This window comes from Sebastes umbrosus, chromosome 3 (assembly GCF_015220745.1).
Source record: "Sebastes umbrosus isolate fSebUmb1 chromosome 3, fSebUmb1.pri, whole genome shotgun sequence".
Classification (NCBI taxonomy): Eukaryota; Metazoa; Chordata; class Actinopteri; order Perciformes; family Sebastidae; genus Sebastes; species Sebastes umbrosus.
In genome coordinates, this window is record NC_051271.1 from 31,130,451 (window position 1) to 31,147,179 (window position 16,729).

The window sequence follows — 16,729 nt, forward strand, 5'->3', positions numbered from 1 at the left end:
AAAACAATTTCATATCCTCGAACAACATCCTCAATTTGGATAAAGTGATTCAATGCATTGAATGAGTTAGTCTTTTTTTTATTAAATCAACTTTCTTTAATGAATAGAAGTCATCAGTTCATTAACATAAATAAAGTGATGACGTCTTGACGGATTTGCCTATATTCGTGTTAGAGCCGAAACAGATTTTTTATTATCGTGGTTAAATAAATGTAATTTATGGTGTTGTTAGATTGCTGTTAGACCGCCTTGTTAATACAGGTGTGTGCCTCCCTTTTTGTACGTTAAACAGGACAGCAAATAGGTTTTTGACCTCAGTGAAAATGTTGTTATTGAAAGGCTAAACGCCAACAAATATGGATTGAAACTGAATATTTCGTTAGATTTTGATACTGAGAAGCAAAAAACAAAGTATATATTTTTTATATAGTTTTATATACAGACTTTTGTATAAATTACCAGTAAGTGTGTTATTATGATTTTAGTTATACATGAGCAAATCTAATTTTGACAACCTCAGAGCAGACAAATCCTGGCACACCCCTTGTGATCTTTTGTGCCCCCCTAAGGGGGGCCGGACCCCAGGTTGGGAACCACTGCTTTTTTATGGAGGCTTGCTGTGAATTAATTCTTCATTATAAGACTTAAGGTGAGGGGCATATCTAAGAGCAGGTTCTCATTTTTCATAAAATAAATATATTGTTTTGATTGGGCCCTTTCCATAGATCCAAGAATTATGACCTTTTTTTAACCAAGTATTGGTGGCAGAGCTTAAGATTTTATCAACTCTTCAAAAGGTGTTATCTGTAAAGACACCTTGGGGAAGAGTTTTAGTGTCTGATAATGGTCTAATTAATAATTATCAACATCTTTATTGCTGTAATTTTTGCTTTTCCTGTGAAATAAAGACACGTCTTCAGGAGCAGAAAAACACTTCAAATGAAACAATCTGAGAAGGAAAATTCCCTCTGTGGTTGAAATGCTCTTGTGAGGCCACAAGTAGATTTTACTTCATCAGAACAACAATAGTTGGGACCTACTGATCTAAATACTGTCTCACAGGGAACACCTAATTCTCGTGATTCAATGGATTGGCCAAAGGGCTTTTGTTTGGTTACACTCAATCCCAGCTGCCAGCTAGACAATTAAAGACAGAGAACATCATTCAGGTTACACTGTTCTGCCAATAACTCAGGTACAAAACATGACAATCCACATAACAGCCAAGAGCTGACTCCATCCACCTCAAAGCATTTGAGCAAAGAGACACAACCCTTTCTGAGATGCCGAACATAGCAGAGATAATTCAGGTGCTCAGGCACTGCATGGACACAAGCAGGGAAGGTTTCTTGTGCAGCTCACAGGTTATACGGGAACAAAGCATGTACTGAATGTCTCTAGTGTTGATGTGATTTCACTTTAAATAAAGGCTGGATTTGTGACAGATGTTGGCTTCCAGTGACCTGCATCATATCTGTGTGATAAAACCTGTTACATTCACTGTTTCAAAGGGTTTCCACCAGCAAGACAACAACAGAGAAAACCTTCGGGCAAAAGTTCCCTGTTGCGCCCACATACAGACATTTATGGTAAAAGATTTAAACTAAGAATGTCAATCAATTAAAATAGTTAATTATTAATAACAAATTAATCACACATTTTTTTATCTGTTCAAAACGTACCTTAAAGGGAGATTTGTCAAGTATTTAATACTCTTATTAACATGGGAGTGGGCAAATATGCTTGCTTTATGTAAATGTATGTATATATGTATTATTGGAAATCAATTAACAACACAAAACAATGACAAATATGGTCCAGAAACCCTCACAGGTACTGCATTTAGCATAAAATATGCTCAAATCATAACATGGCAAAGTCAAGCCTGAGAATGACCTGCCCCAAATTGCATGTGATTATCATAAAGTGAGCATGTCTGTAAAGTGGAGATTCGTAGGTACCCATAGAACCCATTTTCATTCACATATATTGAGGTCAGAGGTCAAGGGACCCCTTTGAAAATGGCCATGCCAGATTTTCCTCACCAAAATTTAGCACAACTTTTTTAGCCTCCTTCATGTCAAGCTATATGACATGGTTGGTACCAATGGTTCCTTAGGTTTTCTAGTTTCATATGATGCCAGTATCACTCTAGTTTTAAAACTGAGCCCGCTACAACCTAAAAAAGGCAAGTAACGTATTATTATTGCGTTAACTTTTGTGGCCCTAAATTAAATATATGATAAAATGTGAAAGTAATGTTTTGATTAGGAAAGAGGCAGAGAAACAAGTGTTGGTGCAACATTGACACCTGACAGAGAACATTACTGTTGTCAAAACACAGCCACTTATACAAGTGAAGTAGGCAGCTTCAAAGGTACAAACATATCCTTTAATAACAATAATCCAAGAGCTGCTAAATTGTGCTCATCTAAAAATATAAATATATATTATATTTTTTAATTGTAGAGGTGAAAAATGAAATGGCTAAAATAGCAATGGGAAATCTGAGATAGTCTGTTAGTCTTGAGACTGTGGTGTTGGTTAAGAACTTCTTCTTCCAGACCTTCTTCTTGGACTTGGAGTCAATGATCAGCTGAGACTGATGCTTCAGTGCCTCACGCGAGATGATGTCAGCCTCGTCCTCTTCACTGTTGTCCTCTGAGACACAAACAGTGACAGTTTAAACCGTGTGCCTGTATTTGTGTGTGTGCGTGTGTGTGGCTGAACTCACCGTCATTAAAGAGGTCCAGTCTTTGGTCGTCAGGCAGCTTGACACGCGTGTAATTATGGTGTTGTTAGATTGCTGTTAGAACGCCTTGTTAATACAGGTGCGTGCCTCCCTTTTTGTACGTTAAACGGGACAGCAAATAGGTTTTTGACCTCAGTGAAAATGTTGTTATTGAAAGGCTAAACGCCAACAAATATGGATTGAAACTGAATATTTCGTTAGATTTTGATACTGAGTAGCAAAAAATGTATATCTTTTTTATATAGTTTTATATACAGACTTTTGTATAAATTACCAGTAAGTGTGTTATTATGATTTTAGTTATACATGAGCAAATCTAATTTTGACAACCTCAGAGCAGACCAATCCTGGCACACCCCTTGTGATCTTTTGTGCCCCCCTAAGGGGGGCCGGACCCCAGGTTGGGAACCACTGCTTTTTTATGGAGGCTTGCTGTGAATTAATTCTTCATTATAAGGCCTAAGGTGAGTGGCATATCTAAGAGCAGGTTCTCATTTTTTATAAAATAAATATATTGTTTCGATTGGGCCCTTTCCATAGATCCAAGAATTATGACCTTTTTTTAACCAAGTATTGGTGGCAGAGCTTAAGATTTTATCAACTCTTCAAAAGGTGTTATCTGTAAAGACACCTTGGGGAAGAGTTTTAGTGTCTGATAATGGTCTAATTAATAATTATCAACATCTCTATTTCTTTAATTTTTGCTTTTCCTGTGAATTAAAGACACGTCTTCAGGAGCAGAAAAACACTTCAAATGAAACAATCTGAGAAGGAAAAATCCCTCTGTGGTTGAAATGCTCTTGTGAGGCCACAAGTAGATTTTACTTCATCAGAACAACAATAGTTGGGACCTACTGATCTAAATACTGTCTCACAGGGAACACCTAATTCTCGTGATTCAATGGATTGGCCAAAGAGCTTTTGTTTGGTTACACTCAATCCCAGCTGCCAGCTAGACAATTAAAGACAGAGAACATCATTCAGGTTACACTGTTCTGCCAATAACTCAGGTACAAAACATGACAATCCACGTAACAGCCAAGAGCTGACTCCATCCACCTCAAAGCATTTGAGCAAAGAGACACAACCCTTTCTGAGATGCCGAACATAGCAGAGATAATTGCGGTGCTCAGGCACTGCATGGATACAAGCAGGGAAGGTTTCTTGTGCAGCTCACAGGTTATACGGGAACAAAGCATGTACTGAATGTCTCTAGTGTTGATGTGATTTCACTTTAAATAAAGGCTGGATTTGTGACAGATGTTGGCTTCCAGTGACCTGCATCATGTCTGTGTGATAAAACCTGTTACGTTCACTGTTTCGAAGGGTTTCCACCAGCAAGACAATAACAGAGAAAACCTTCGGGCAAAAGTTCCCTGTTGCGCCCACATACAGACATTTATGGTAAAAGATTTAAACTAAGAATGTCAATCAATTAAAATAGTTAAAGGGACTATTTGTAACTTTGTACGCGCATAAATGTAGCAGGTCGTCACACATGCGCGCTCGCATATGTGCGTTCGCGTGTAGCCGCTGTACCCTCCTCCTCTGCCTGCTCGCCTTCACTCAGACAGCTCAGCTCGCTCCACCTCTAGACGTGAACGCGCGCTCACTCCACACTTCAGAAGAGTTACTTTAGCTCTGAGAATATCTAGTGAATGTACAGGGGACGTTTGTGCAGAAATAAATGCTGCAGCTCCTCCAGACCAACAGAGGTTTCCCGTGTCTTGTGAAGTGACGGAGCTTTACGTTGTCTTCTCGTTACCGACCGGGTGCCGGTGTCTCCTCTGCTCTCTCCGGCTGCGGGCGGAGAGAGCAGGGAGACACGCTGGAGAGCCCCGCTGCCTCAGCCTGCACTTAGGCAGGAAAAGCCAACACTAGGATGAGATCTAAATCATGTTCATGGAGAGACCTTCGTCTGGTCAGCTAACATTACTGCCAAGCAGCTGAAATATAGAGTGATATTGTGGTTTTAGCTGACGTGTGTCGCCTCACTGTTTTGAGTGATGCTCATTCAGGTATATTGAGAGCGAGCAAGCGCGAGCCCGACGCTGACTTTCGTTGATTTCACGGCCACAGGTGTCGCTGTTAAGAAGCATTTCTGAAAGTTACAAATAGTCCCTTTAATTATTAATAACAAATGAATCACACATTTTTTTATCTGTTCAAAACGTACCTTAAAGGGAGATTTGTCAAGTATTTAATACTCTTATTAACATGGGAGTGGGCAAATATGCTTGCTTTATGTAAATGTATGTATATATTTATTATTGGAAATCAATTAACAACAGAAAACAATGACAAATATGGTCCAGAAACCCTCACAGGTACTGCATTTAGCATAAAATATGCTCAAATCATAACATGGCAAACTCAAGCCTGAGAATGACTTGCCCCCAACTGCATGTGATTATCATAAAGTGGGCATGTCTGTAAAGTGGAGATTCGTGGGTACCCATAGAACCCATTTACATTCATATATATTGAGGTCAGAGGTCAAGAGATCCCTTTGAAAATGGCCATGCCAGTTTTTCCTCACCAAAATTTAGCACAACATTTTTAGCCTCCTTCGTGGCAAGCTAGTATGACATGGTTGGTACCAATGGTTCCTCAGGTTTTCTAGTTTCATATGATGCCAGTATCACTTTAGCTTTAAAACTGATCCCGCTACAACCTAAAAATGGCAAGTAACGTATTATAATTGCGTTAACTTTGACAGCCATAAATTAAATATATGATCAAATGTGAAAGTAATGTTTTGATTAGGAAAGAGGCAAAGAAACGAGTGTTGGTGCAACATTGACACCTGACAGAGAACATTACTTTTTGGATACAAACATATCCTTTAATAAGAATAATTGTGCTCATCTAGAACTATAAATATATTTTATATTTTTTAATTGTAGAGGTGAAAAATGAAATGGCTAAAATAGCAATGGGAAATCTGGGATGGTCTGTTAATCTTGAGACTGTGGTGTTGGTTCAGAACTTCTTCTTCCAGACCTTCTTCTTGGACTTGGAGTCAATGATCAGCTGAGACTGACGCTTCAGTGCCTCACGCGAGATGATGTCAGCCTCGTCCTCTTCACTGTTGTCTTCTGGGACACAAACAGTGACAGTTTAGACTGTGTGCTTGTATTAGTGTGTGTGTGTGTGTGTGTGTGTGTGCGCGTGTGTGTGGCTGAACTCACCGTCATCAAAGAGGTCCTGTCTTTGGTCCTCAGGCAGCTTGACACGCGTGTTGTAAGCTGGCAGTTTCCCCTCGATCCTGACGTAGAACTGGTCAGAGCAACAAAAAGAAAACAGTCAATGACTGTTTACTCTCCCCCCACAGAAACACTGCTCCTGAACTGCCTGAAAGGCATCGCTTGAAGTCCTGCCTTTTCTTCCGCAACTTGGTGATGTCATCAAGTAACTTTGCCTAGCGGCTAGTTTGGCAAGCCCTCAAACAAAGCTAGTTAGAGCGGAGCTGGAGCGGAGTCCAAAGAGTTTGGTTCGCTTGACCAATCATAACAGTGGGCCAGCTGACCAATCAGAGCAGACTGGGCTTTTCGGGGGGGCAGGGCAGGAGCTCAAACAGAGCATTTCAGACAGAGGGTGAAAAGAGGTGCTGCAGCACAGCCGGTATGAGAAAAGTAAAGCGTTTTTTGAACATTAAAGCATGTAAACATGTTCTAGTAGAAAGCCAAACTACAAGTATGCACATGAAAATAAGCATTATAGGTCCTCTTTAACACTGGTATGATGAGCAGCAGGTAGATCTCTCCCAGAATGGATGTACTTCTCTATGGTAGAAGTGCAGGTTGTTTGACCAGGACAGCCAAGCTGTTTCTAACAGTGCCAGTCAAGCAAACAAGGCTGCACTGATTTTGAAATTATCAGCTCAGATTTGCGTCAGTTGCAAAGATTATGCCTTCTAAAAATGTATCGGAGAGTAAAATAGTCAATGTCATTAGCAAATGACCTACAGACTGTTACGTGTTTCCCATGGTACACTCTGATATCCTACGTTCCCAAACAGAGAAGGTGCTGCCGAGCGTAAGTAATCAAGAACAAACACTTCATGTGGCTCTAATGGCTGCCTTTCCATTCAGATAGGCTATGCAAGCACAGCAGCATGCATGCATACATGCTCAGTCTGCCATGCTGTGTTCATTCGTCGCACCGTGCAACAAGAGCCCCAACAGGTCCTTTGTCAAAACTGCATTTATCATTGAAAGTTCAAGCTGATGAACCGCCCTTACAGAGGGGGAATGTTAGTCAATTTTCAAACCAGGAGTACTTTTTAAAAATTAAATTTACACAAACTTAAACTAATAAGTGAAAGGGTTTAGGAAACTGATGTTCCCAAACCCTTTCCTGCTGGTCACACGACCTTCATAAGGCATCTCACCAGAGACAGCTATTCATGTGTATGTGAGTAATGCCGCTTACTGTAAGTGCCAACAGTCTTTTTCATGAGGACAGAACAGAATGTACTTTGCAATTGATCTAATTATCTTGTGCCTTTCACACACACCTGTAATTACCATTGTCATTACAGAGACACTGCTATTGTTTACACCTTGTGTGTATGTGTGTGTGTGTGTGTGTGTGTTTCTGTGTCATCATGGCAAAATGTCGTTCTGGAGACACTTACAGTAGTGGGGACTACCAAAGTGGTGATTTTGATTACTTTGCCGGGTGTTTATGTGTCTATGGACTAGGTCAGTCAGTAGGTCAGTAACCCATTAATTAAAGATAACTATCTGGTAAAGTGCTAGGAGAAAAAAAATGCAAAATGACGTAAAATGCAAAGAGGTGCTTTCCTTTTACTCCATTGACTTGGCTTTGGCGCAGTATTTCAAAGTGCTATCCATTCAGAGGTGGTGAAATTTTAAATGTTTTGTGTTGTAAATGTCTTGCCTTTTATTTTATTTTATGTTGGCTTTGCTGAAGTTTATTGCTGCATTTTGATCGGGTCATTTAAGGGTGCATATCGCTGCTGGTGTGATCCCATCGCAAGATGGTTTCTAGTTAAAACTATACACAAACCATCCACATACGTTTATGAGGACCACCTCTGCAAATGCAAAACAGTTTTCACTTGAAACCATCTTGCGATGGGATCACACCAGCCACAATACCAAATCGGGCCAAGGATGCAAAGTCCTACCTCCCTACTTGCGGTGCCCTTGCTTGGACCACACCCATCTTCAAATTCGGCCTTTATTTAGATCCCAACTACACACCTGTAAAGTTTCATGACTACATCTTGCATGGTTGTGACGCTATCACGGTGACCAAATCTGTCCACAGACAGACATTTCCCATGATGACAAACACACACACAGCCACACGCTGTTGCGGTTGATAAATATCCTATCCAGAGACAGAACCTGTATTTAAAACCACTATGCTGTCGCTCAAGTGCCAACAATCTCTGTTCATGCGGACGGAACAGAATGTTCTCTGAGATTGATCTAATTATCTTGTGCCTTTCACATACACACGCCTGTCATTTAAACTGTGACGGCAAACCTTCAGGGTACGTTTACGAGAACTACATTTCTGCAAATGCAAAACAATTTTCAATATCCTATCCAGAGACAGAACTTTACTTAAAACCACTGAGGAGCTGAATGAGTGTTGCTGAGGGGAGTGTGGGCTCACCTCCTCTTCCTCCATCTCCTTCATGATAGCAGCCACATCCTTTCCCTGAAGCTCCTCATGCAGCAGCTGCAACTTCAGCTCACACTGGGTCAACAGTTCCACCACAATCTCATCTGAGTCTGGATACACTGCAGCCACCGTGTCCTCACTCTGGAGAGAGATGGATTAATGGTGAACACACATACAACTTGATTTTCACCACAAATTTTGAGAGGAAAGGAATTCAAACCAAAAATGGGTGTGTTGGCAAGGGAAAAATAAATCAACGCATATTAGAAATAAGTCAGACCTTAAGTTTAACCTACAGGTACATGAGGGTTGAAGTGGTATTTACCAGTGTGAGGTGTTGAAGTTTGTCTGCGAGGTGCTCCACTCCGGCTCGGACGGTCCCGAGGGCTTTAACAAGCCACTCCAGGCGCTCTTTACCTACATCACACCTCTGCTGTTGAGCCTGCAGTAGCTGCTCACCCTCCTCCAACATCTGTTGGTCACTAATAAAACCACAGAGAAAGTGTAGAAGCTTGAGAATAATTACACATTACACAGCTGCATCCACCATCACTTTGCTCCACTACCGTCTCACCTGGAGAGTTTAGCCTCTCCAGAATATTTCATATCCTGGAACTGCTGGTTCAAGAGCTTCTTCTGCTCCTTCAGCTGCTGCAGCACCTTCTCGTTCTCTCGCTTGAGATTCTCCAGGTGTTGGTGTGTCTGCTTCTGTGAGATAAAACGCTCCGCTATCTCCTTAACACACGTGAAAAAAAAAACCTTATATGTAAACACTGATCACATAAATACATCCATGTACAGTGTGTGTGCATGAATACACAACTGGTACAGCTAATCCTTCTCTTCCCACATCCATGCCTGTATGTCTGTGACTCCCGTGGCCTCCTTGATGCGTCGGAAGGCCTCCCCAAAAGTGAAGATGGCGTTGTCCTCTTCCCCTGCCACCCTGGGGCTGCTGCGCTGGGCCTCGCTGCTCAGCTCATCCGGCTGCATAGTTGTTCTCTGAGCCTAAAGGTGGCAGAGGTTACACAAACTCAAAACATAAATTATCCATTATTCAGTTTGAATTAAACTATTTATTTATTTATTTATTTTTTTAAAAAATTAGATGGTAATGAGGGTGACTGAGTGTGTTTCTTAATGTCATGTTTAATTGTGTGCACATGGCCAGTGAGAAAGTAGGTGATCAAAAGAGGGAATAACATCAACAAATAAAACCATACACCACAATAATGCTCTTTCAGTGTACATATATACTGTATATATATACTGTATATTAGGGCTGTCAAAGTTAACGCGATAATAATGCGTTAACGCAAATTTGTTTTAACAGCACTAATTTCTTTAACGCATTAATGCAACTTGTGATTTTTAGGTTATAGCGGGCTCAGTTTTAAAGCTAGACTGAAGATACTGGTATCATATGAAACTAGAACATCATGTCATACTAGCTTGTCTCAAAGGGGTCCCTTGACCTCTGACCTCAAGATATGTGAATGAAAATGGGTTCTATGGGTACCCACGAGTCTCCCCTTTACAGATATGCCCTTTTTATGATAATCACATGCAGTTTGGGGCAAGTCATAGTCAAGTCAGCACACTGACACACTGACAACCTGTTGTTGCCTGTTGGGCTTGAATTTGCCATGTTATGATTAGATCATATTTTTTATGGTAAGTGCAGCACCTGTGAGGGTTTCTTGACAATATTTGTTATTGTTTTGTGTTGTAAATTGATTTCAAATAATAAATATATACATACATTTGCATAAAGCAAGCATATTTGCCCACTTCCACATTGATCAGTGTGAAATACTCCCTTTAAGGTACATTTTGAACAGATAAAAAATATGCGATTAATCGCGATTGAATATCTCAATCAATTGACAGCCCTGCTATTTATTTATTTGTTTTGGTTTTTTTTTACCAAAAATGAGATAGTAATGAGGGTGACTGAGTGTTTCTTGATGACATGTTTAATCATGTGCACATGGCCAGTGAGAAAGAGGGAACATCATCAAAAAATAAAAGCATACACTACCATCATGTTCTTGAAGTGTACATATACTGTATATACACACCACCATGTGTCTCTCACCCTTCTATCGAATTTTTCAGCCTGGGCCTTGCGCTCGTCAACGTTCTTCCTGTAGCTTCCTATAATCCGCTCTCTCTCCTTGCGCTCCTTGTAGAGCAATTCCTCCTGTCGCTGTAAGTCAACCTGGCAGGAAGACGAAAGGGAAGAAGAGAGAGCAACATTGTTTCGGGGACAAATTGCTGTTTGCACAATGTATAGTGATGAGGCAGGCTAATGTATCTGTACTTGCAAGTTGTATACTGTATGCATCAAAATGAAAAGGACACAGTTGAACAAACACTGAAAAAGCCGTTGTCACACATCTAACTTCTATTATCAGTGATAGTAACGTTGAGTGAATCGTCCTTGCATGTTGCAAACTCATAGCAGAGGAGGCTCGCAGGTCACCTTAGCAGCTTCTTTAGAGAGCTGGGCGTTGTTGTTCATGGCCTGCATGTTGTGAAGCTCCTCTCTGTGCTTCAGGATTTCTGCCTCCAGACTGTCCAACTGGCCCTGGAAGGTCAGACTCTCCTCCTGAAGTGGTGACAGTGGAAAGGTGAGGAATAGACAACAGAAACGACAGGAAAGAGTGGAAGTGAGTGTCTCTAGAATATCGAAATGATCATATTATAAGAGGACTGTTGCAACACTGCGACCTGGAACACTACATGAATTATTACTGGCTAATCATTAGGCTGCGATTTAGAAATGAAAGCTTGAAAGCTTGATCTATTAAAGGACCAATACAGTATGTAATATATTTACTGTAATAAATCATAAAAGGACCATAATATGTCATCAGAGATTAAGGAAACATGCTGAATTGAAATACTGGCTTCTCCAACAACAATGCTACGGCCAGTATATTCTCCAAAACGTCTGGTTTTGTTTCGGCCAGGGTGATCCCGTCCACTGCTCATTTCAACAACCCGTTGCCATAATATGAAACAAATTGACATACAAACACAGGAAGCAAGCTAACGAACTGGATCAACAGAGATAACATAACGTTAGATTCTATCCGACCTGAAAAGCCTCGGCACATCTCTCGGTGGTCCGTGCGCAGCTGGTTATCAAGGCAGCTAGTATTTGAGACACACAGCCGGTGAAGTGATTCCGACTGCTGGTAGCCAGAGGCTAACACCGTGATGCTAACAAAAGCTAACTGCTATCAGTCACACCGGAGGAGCAGACTCCACGGCTCCAATGTTTTGAATTTGGTCTGCAGTACCCATTTTGAAACGCTAGCTGTCAGTGCTACATATTGCTCCTTTAATGCACTTGAGCTGCACTGGATTACCAAATGTAAAATGTAACTGTAAAGAGATTTAAGTGCATTGTCTAGTGCTGGGAATATCTGTAAAGTAAAATGACTGACTATAACATTTCTTGAGTACAAAAAAGGAGATCAAGTTTAGTGCAAACGAAGGTAAAGTGATCCAGGAAGTACTGTTCCATTGTGGAAGTCTCACTCAACGTTTACATATCGCAAACACAGAATCAAAGGCTCAACAAAGTGTTATAGCACAGGCCATTATCCTGCAGAGCAACAGCGTGCATCCGTTTTCTCTGTACATGATACCTGGATGAAAATTATTAGCAGACTGTATACAAAACACTGATTATGTATGTACACATACTTTCACTCTCATAAGGGTGTCTCTTGATGGAGAATGCAGTTACCATATTTATACTTGCACAAGTTGCAAAGTAATGTCTACAATGGGCAGTTCAGCACACACAAATCTTTATGGGAGGTGGTGCCAACAATACCTCTGCAATATGTCCAGCAAATGAAGATGAGTACAAAACATTATTTTGGGGCTAGAAGTGTGGCCCAATCATACACTAACATATGGCTGTGTGTTATTTGCGTCATAATCATGGATGCTGCCTGTCTATACGTGCTGTCTGTCTGCATCCCTGAATGTGATTGTACTGATGTTTATTGTATGTTTCGATTATATGTGTTGTCTCTGCATGATTGTACTGATGTTTTACTGTTTTCTATTATCTTTATTGTTCTATCTTGTTTCTTCCCTGTCTTAACTCTTTCCTTTTAATCAATGTGCTGTAATGTATTGTTCTTTTTAGGGTGCCCATTGTCATCGGGCCGGGGACTACAGCCGGATATTAGCCATGTTGGCTAAAGCTGCCCTTTTTACTGTTATTGCTACAGTCAATTAATTGGGATTGTCCACGATATAATAAACTAATAATAATAATAATCCAAATGTCCCCCCTAAGGCCTTAAGCCCTGATCCCTCAGGGACTTAACTTATGTCACCTGGTAAATGGTTGAGTGTGAGAGGCTGTAAGGGCTTGAAATGGTATCAATATGAATGGGACAGCACTTTACGGTGCCATATCACACATATCATATTGACGATGCCAATTGTGAGTTTTTAATAAGTTTTTACTGCATATTTGAACGTCTTCCAGGCTCTTGCCTTACGAGACGAGAGGTAACTGTCAAAAAATCAATTCACTTGCTGTTGTCAAACTTCGTTAAGCAAAATTAAAAGAACTGGTTGATGAATAAACCAGGTGTGTAATATAGTCTAATGCTTGCATTCCTCTGTTTTCATGTGTGTTTTTTTGTACCATCTTAAATCCTTAATGTTGATGTTTCTGTGTAAATTTAAATATGCCAGGCTGGACACCCATGTGCTGTCCTCTTTGTTTACCTTTTTTTTTTTTTAACTCCTCCCGGCTTCACCTAGTAATCCAGTGTTTCACATCACAATGCTATGAATTGTGGGTAATTCCCTCAGGAATTGTCTGCAGAAATGTGGACTTACGGGAAGTGTTCATAAAAGGCTCAAAACGTCTGCGAGAGAGCCCTCAAGGACTTGACGATTTGACAGTGGGACAGCCTAACAGACTTTGCGGGGACGCGCCTCAAAGTCTGTGAGTCTGTGAGTGTGGACATTGGGATCGGGCCTGTGTATGTTGGACTAACCTGCAGGTGACTTTTGAGTTTCTGATAGTTAGTCATGATGTTCACAGCCTCCTTGCACTTAAACTGGGTCTTCTCCAGACTGTTCTCCAGCGCCCGCAGTTTCTGAAGACACACACAACATTGTTTACAGAGCGTGTAATATTCTGCCATGTATTTCAGTAAGAGTGAACATTTCTACATGAGTTTGAGAGGTAACCACCATGGCATCTTCCTCCTTTTTCCGAGTGCGAGCATCAGCAGACTGTGCTCCACTGCTGCCCTCTGGTTTCAGTCTCTGGTATTCCATCTTCAGCTCTTCAAGGCGGCGCTGGTGGGTATGGGTGGCGTGTTTGAGGGCGTTGAGACGCTTCATCTTGGAGAGCACCTTCTGATCGAGGATGGTCAGGGCAGCCTCAGAAAAAAGAAATAACAGGGAGAGTGTGTGAAAGTAAAAGAGAGACCGAGATGAAGACAGTGAGGGGGAAAAAAATGTTTTTGTTAAATTCACAAGATGAATTTACAAATAATAAGGCAATCAATACAATTACAAAGTAATTATCCTCAAAACTGAGCAGGTATCACATTGGGCATAAAACATTTACACAGACAATACAAATAATACTAATAAAAAAAACTGTACGCAGAATAAATCATTAAAAAAGCATGACATACATAAAACAAAGTTTAAAAAAGCAAAAGAAAGATCAAAATATGATTTATGTCATTTCATTTAGACACAAAAATGAGAACTTTCTCCATTTCAAATTTTGTAGTTACATAGCTATAAACAATAGCGGACCGGTTAACAGTGGGAAAACCTATGGTGAAAGTAGTCCAATATAATTTTGTAGTCGACTATATATGAACCAATAGATAGATAGATAAATAGATAGATAGATGGTAACTTTATTGATCTGGAGGGAAATTCAAGTTTCCAACATCACAGTTCCATAGTGCAAAACATGTTAGTAAAAAGTTAGTAGTGCAAAGTACAAAACAATATACCAGATATAAAAATACAAGGAGATGAAGAAAACTGTTAAAACTGAATATAGTGCAGGGTAACAGCTGTGATGCACGACTATTAAAAAAGTGCAGAAGAGACTGTTAAAAATGAGTATAGTGCAGGGTAACTCCAGTAGCTTAGTCTATGAAAGTGCACTGTGTGCATTATTATTATCTGTCCTGCAGACCGTCTTCCTTTGTCCCCCTCTCCCTCCCTAGAGAGGTGTTGTACAGTTTGATGGCTCGGGGGACAAAGGATTTCCTGAGTCTGTCTGTGGAGCAGTATATAAATGGTCTTATAATGATAATAATAATGTCATGCAGTATTTATGCTCCTTCCTCTCACCTTCCCTGTCATGTGGCGGTAGGCATCCTTCTCCATCCCTCTGTTATGAAAGGCAACTTTGATGATGTTTTCATCACCCTGGGAGAGACAAGACACCAAAGGGAACAAGATTGTAACTGCAGAGACTAGTCATGTTATGATGTTTGACCTTGAAGCGAGGACAGAAAAGAAGCAACTATTTAATGTGACCTACAGCATTAGCTTCTGCCATCTTCCTGCACAGCCTCTTGTTGTCCTGCCTGAGCTGGCGGATGGACTCAGTGTTCCTCTTGATGCTGGACTGAGAGCTCTCGTAGTATGCAGCTCTGTCGCCCTCTGGTGGACACATTTAATCATTACACTTATAATACATGCATACATACAGATATATGCGTCTCATTATTCACTAGCAAATACAACACAGCCAACTGCTGCTTCTGTTGGATGTAGTCACGAGTTTACAGGTTTATAGTGACATGCTGAACTAAAGCTAGCTAATCGTAGCAAAGCACACTGAGCTGAAGTCAACACTCAGGTTGAACAAACTTACCCAGAAGTTGTATTTTCCGCTGCATCTCCGCTATCTGCTCATGCAGCGGAGGTTTCATAGCGTCGCCACTGAACGGCATCTCTGTGCTGCGTTATTGTTGTACACAATCAGCAAAGAAAAGTGTGTCCGCAGTCGGTGTTAGCCTGTTAGCCTGACCTGAACCAAGACCTCTGGTAGTCTCTGGCGTTGCCTAGCAACCTGTACACTGACACCACAGTGAAAAGCAACGTTTAACATTTAACCCTGTTGGTCTCGAGCCGCTACCATGGTGACATAGTGATGCTGCTGCTCCATCATCAGCTTTCATGATAAATAAATAAATAAATATTAAAGACAATAAATATGTCTTTAAATGTAGCAAAAATATTAAAGATACATGTAGCCATTAATTAATTGATAAAATGTGACATAATTGATATTTGTTTTAATTTGCTTCTTTATTTATTCATCTGTGTATGAATTTCCTTATTTATTTACTCTTCTTTTTAATTTTTACTTTTATTTATTTATGTTTTTTATTTATTTATAAATTTATTTTTGCATTTATTTTTTATTTTTGACACACGTTGAATTCAGCTTTCATGAAACACGATATGTGATAAATAGAATACACTTCTATAGCTGTCATATAGGGCCATAATGCCTATTCTTAGTCTACAAAAAGATTTAATTTCAACACTAAATGCAGTTTATTTGCTTTTATAAATAGCATTAAATGTTAAAAATCTATGGAGGACAGAACCTGCCAAAATAAAAAATAAATTAATAACTAGATAAATGACTCGATAAATAAATAAATGTCATTAAATGTAGCAAAAATATGAAAAAATAAATATAGTCATTCATTAATTGATAAAATGTGACATAAATTGATATTTGTTTTAATTTGCTTCTTTATTTATTCATCTTTGTATGAATTTCCCTATTTATTTACTATTCCGTTTAATTTTTCCTTTTATTTATTTATGTTTCTTTTTTCTTTTTAAATTTCTTTTTGCATTTATTTTTTTATTTTTGACACATGTTGAGTTCAGTTTTTATGAAACACGATATGTGACAAATAGAATACACTACTATAGCTGTAATATAGGGCCATAATGCCTATTCTTAGTCTACAAAAGATTTAATTTCACCACTAAATTAAGTTTATTTCTTTTAGAAATAGCATTAAATGTTAAAAATCTATGGAGGACGGAACCTGCCAAAATAAAAAATAAATGAATAAATAGATAAATTACTCGATAAATAAATAAATATGTCATTAAATGTAGCAAAAATATTTAAAATAAATGTAGCCATTCATTAATTGATAACATTTGTTTTGACTTGGTTCTTTATTTATTCATCTTTGTATGGATTTCCTTGTTTATTTACTCTTCTGTTAAATTTTTCCTTTTATTTATTTATGTATTTATTTT

General features: G+C 39.5%; 1 protein-coding gene across 2 annotated transcripts; it reads right to left on the reverse strand.

Moving 5' to 3' along the window:
• Positions 1-5,627: 5,627 nt before the first annotated feature.
• odad3 (outer dynein arm docking complex subunit 3) lies at positions 5,628-15,512 on the reverse strand. Of its 2 annotated transcripts, none has more exons than XM_037765642.1 (13): positions 15,312-15,512; positions 14,976-15,097; positions 14,783-14,860; positions 13,652-13,843; positions 13,453-13,554; positions 10,899-11,024; positions 10,512-10,634; positions 9,272-9,421; positions 8,988-9,148; positions 8,739-8,895; positions 8,405-8,554; positions 5,944-6,031; positions 5,628-5,847 (listed from the first exon to the last, which is right to left on the reverse strand). In XM_037765642.1, the coding sequence occupies exons 1-13, from the start codon at positions 15,388-15,390 to the stop codon at positions 5,735-5,737; spliced, it is 1,641 nt and encodes a 546-aa protein (XP_037621570.1). In that variant the 5' UTR covers positions 15,391-15,512; the 3' UTR covers positions 5,628-5,734. The 2 variants fall into 2 exon arrangements, with proteins under 2 accessions (XP_037621570.1, XP_037621569.1); XM_037765641.1 differs by having other exon boundaries at positions 5,628-5,850.
• Between the last annotated feature and the right edge of the window lie 1,217 nt (positions 15,513-16,729).

Coding starts and splice junctions, on each gene's coding strand:
- odad3 (XM_037765641.1), bottom strand. CDS start 15,390: ATGCCGTTCAGTGGCGACGCTATGAAACCTCCGCTGCATGAGCAGATA. Junction 13,844..14,782: donor ACCGCCACATGACAGGGAAG/GTGAGAGGAAGG, acceptor CTTTTTTCTGAG/GCTGCCCTGACCATCCTCGA. Junction 11,025..13,452: donor AACTCAAAAGTCACCTGCAG/GTTAGTCCAACA, acceptor TCACCACTTCAG/GAGGAGAGTCTGACCTTCCA.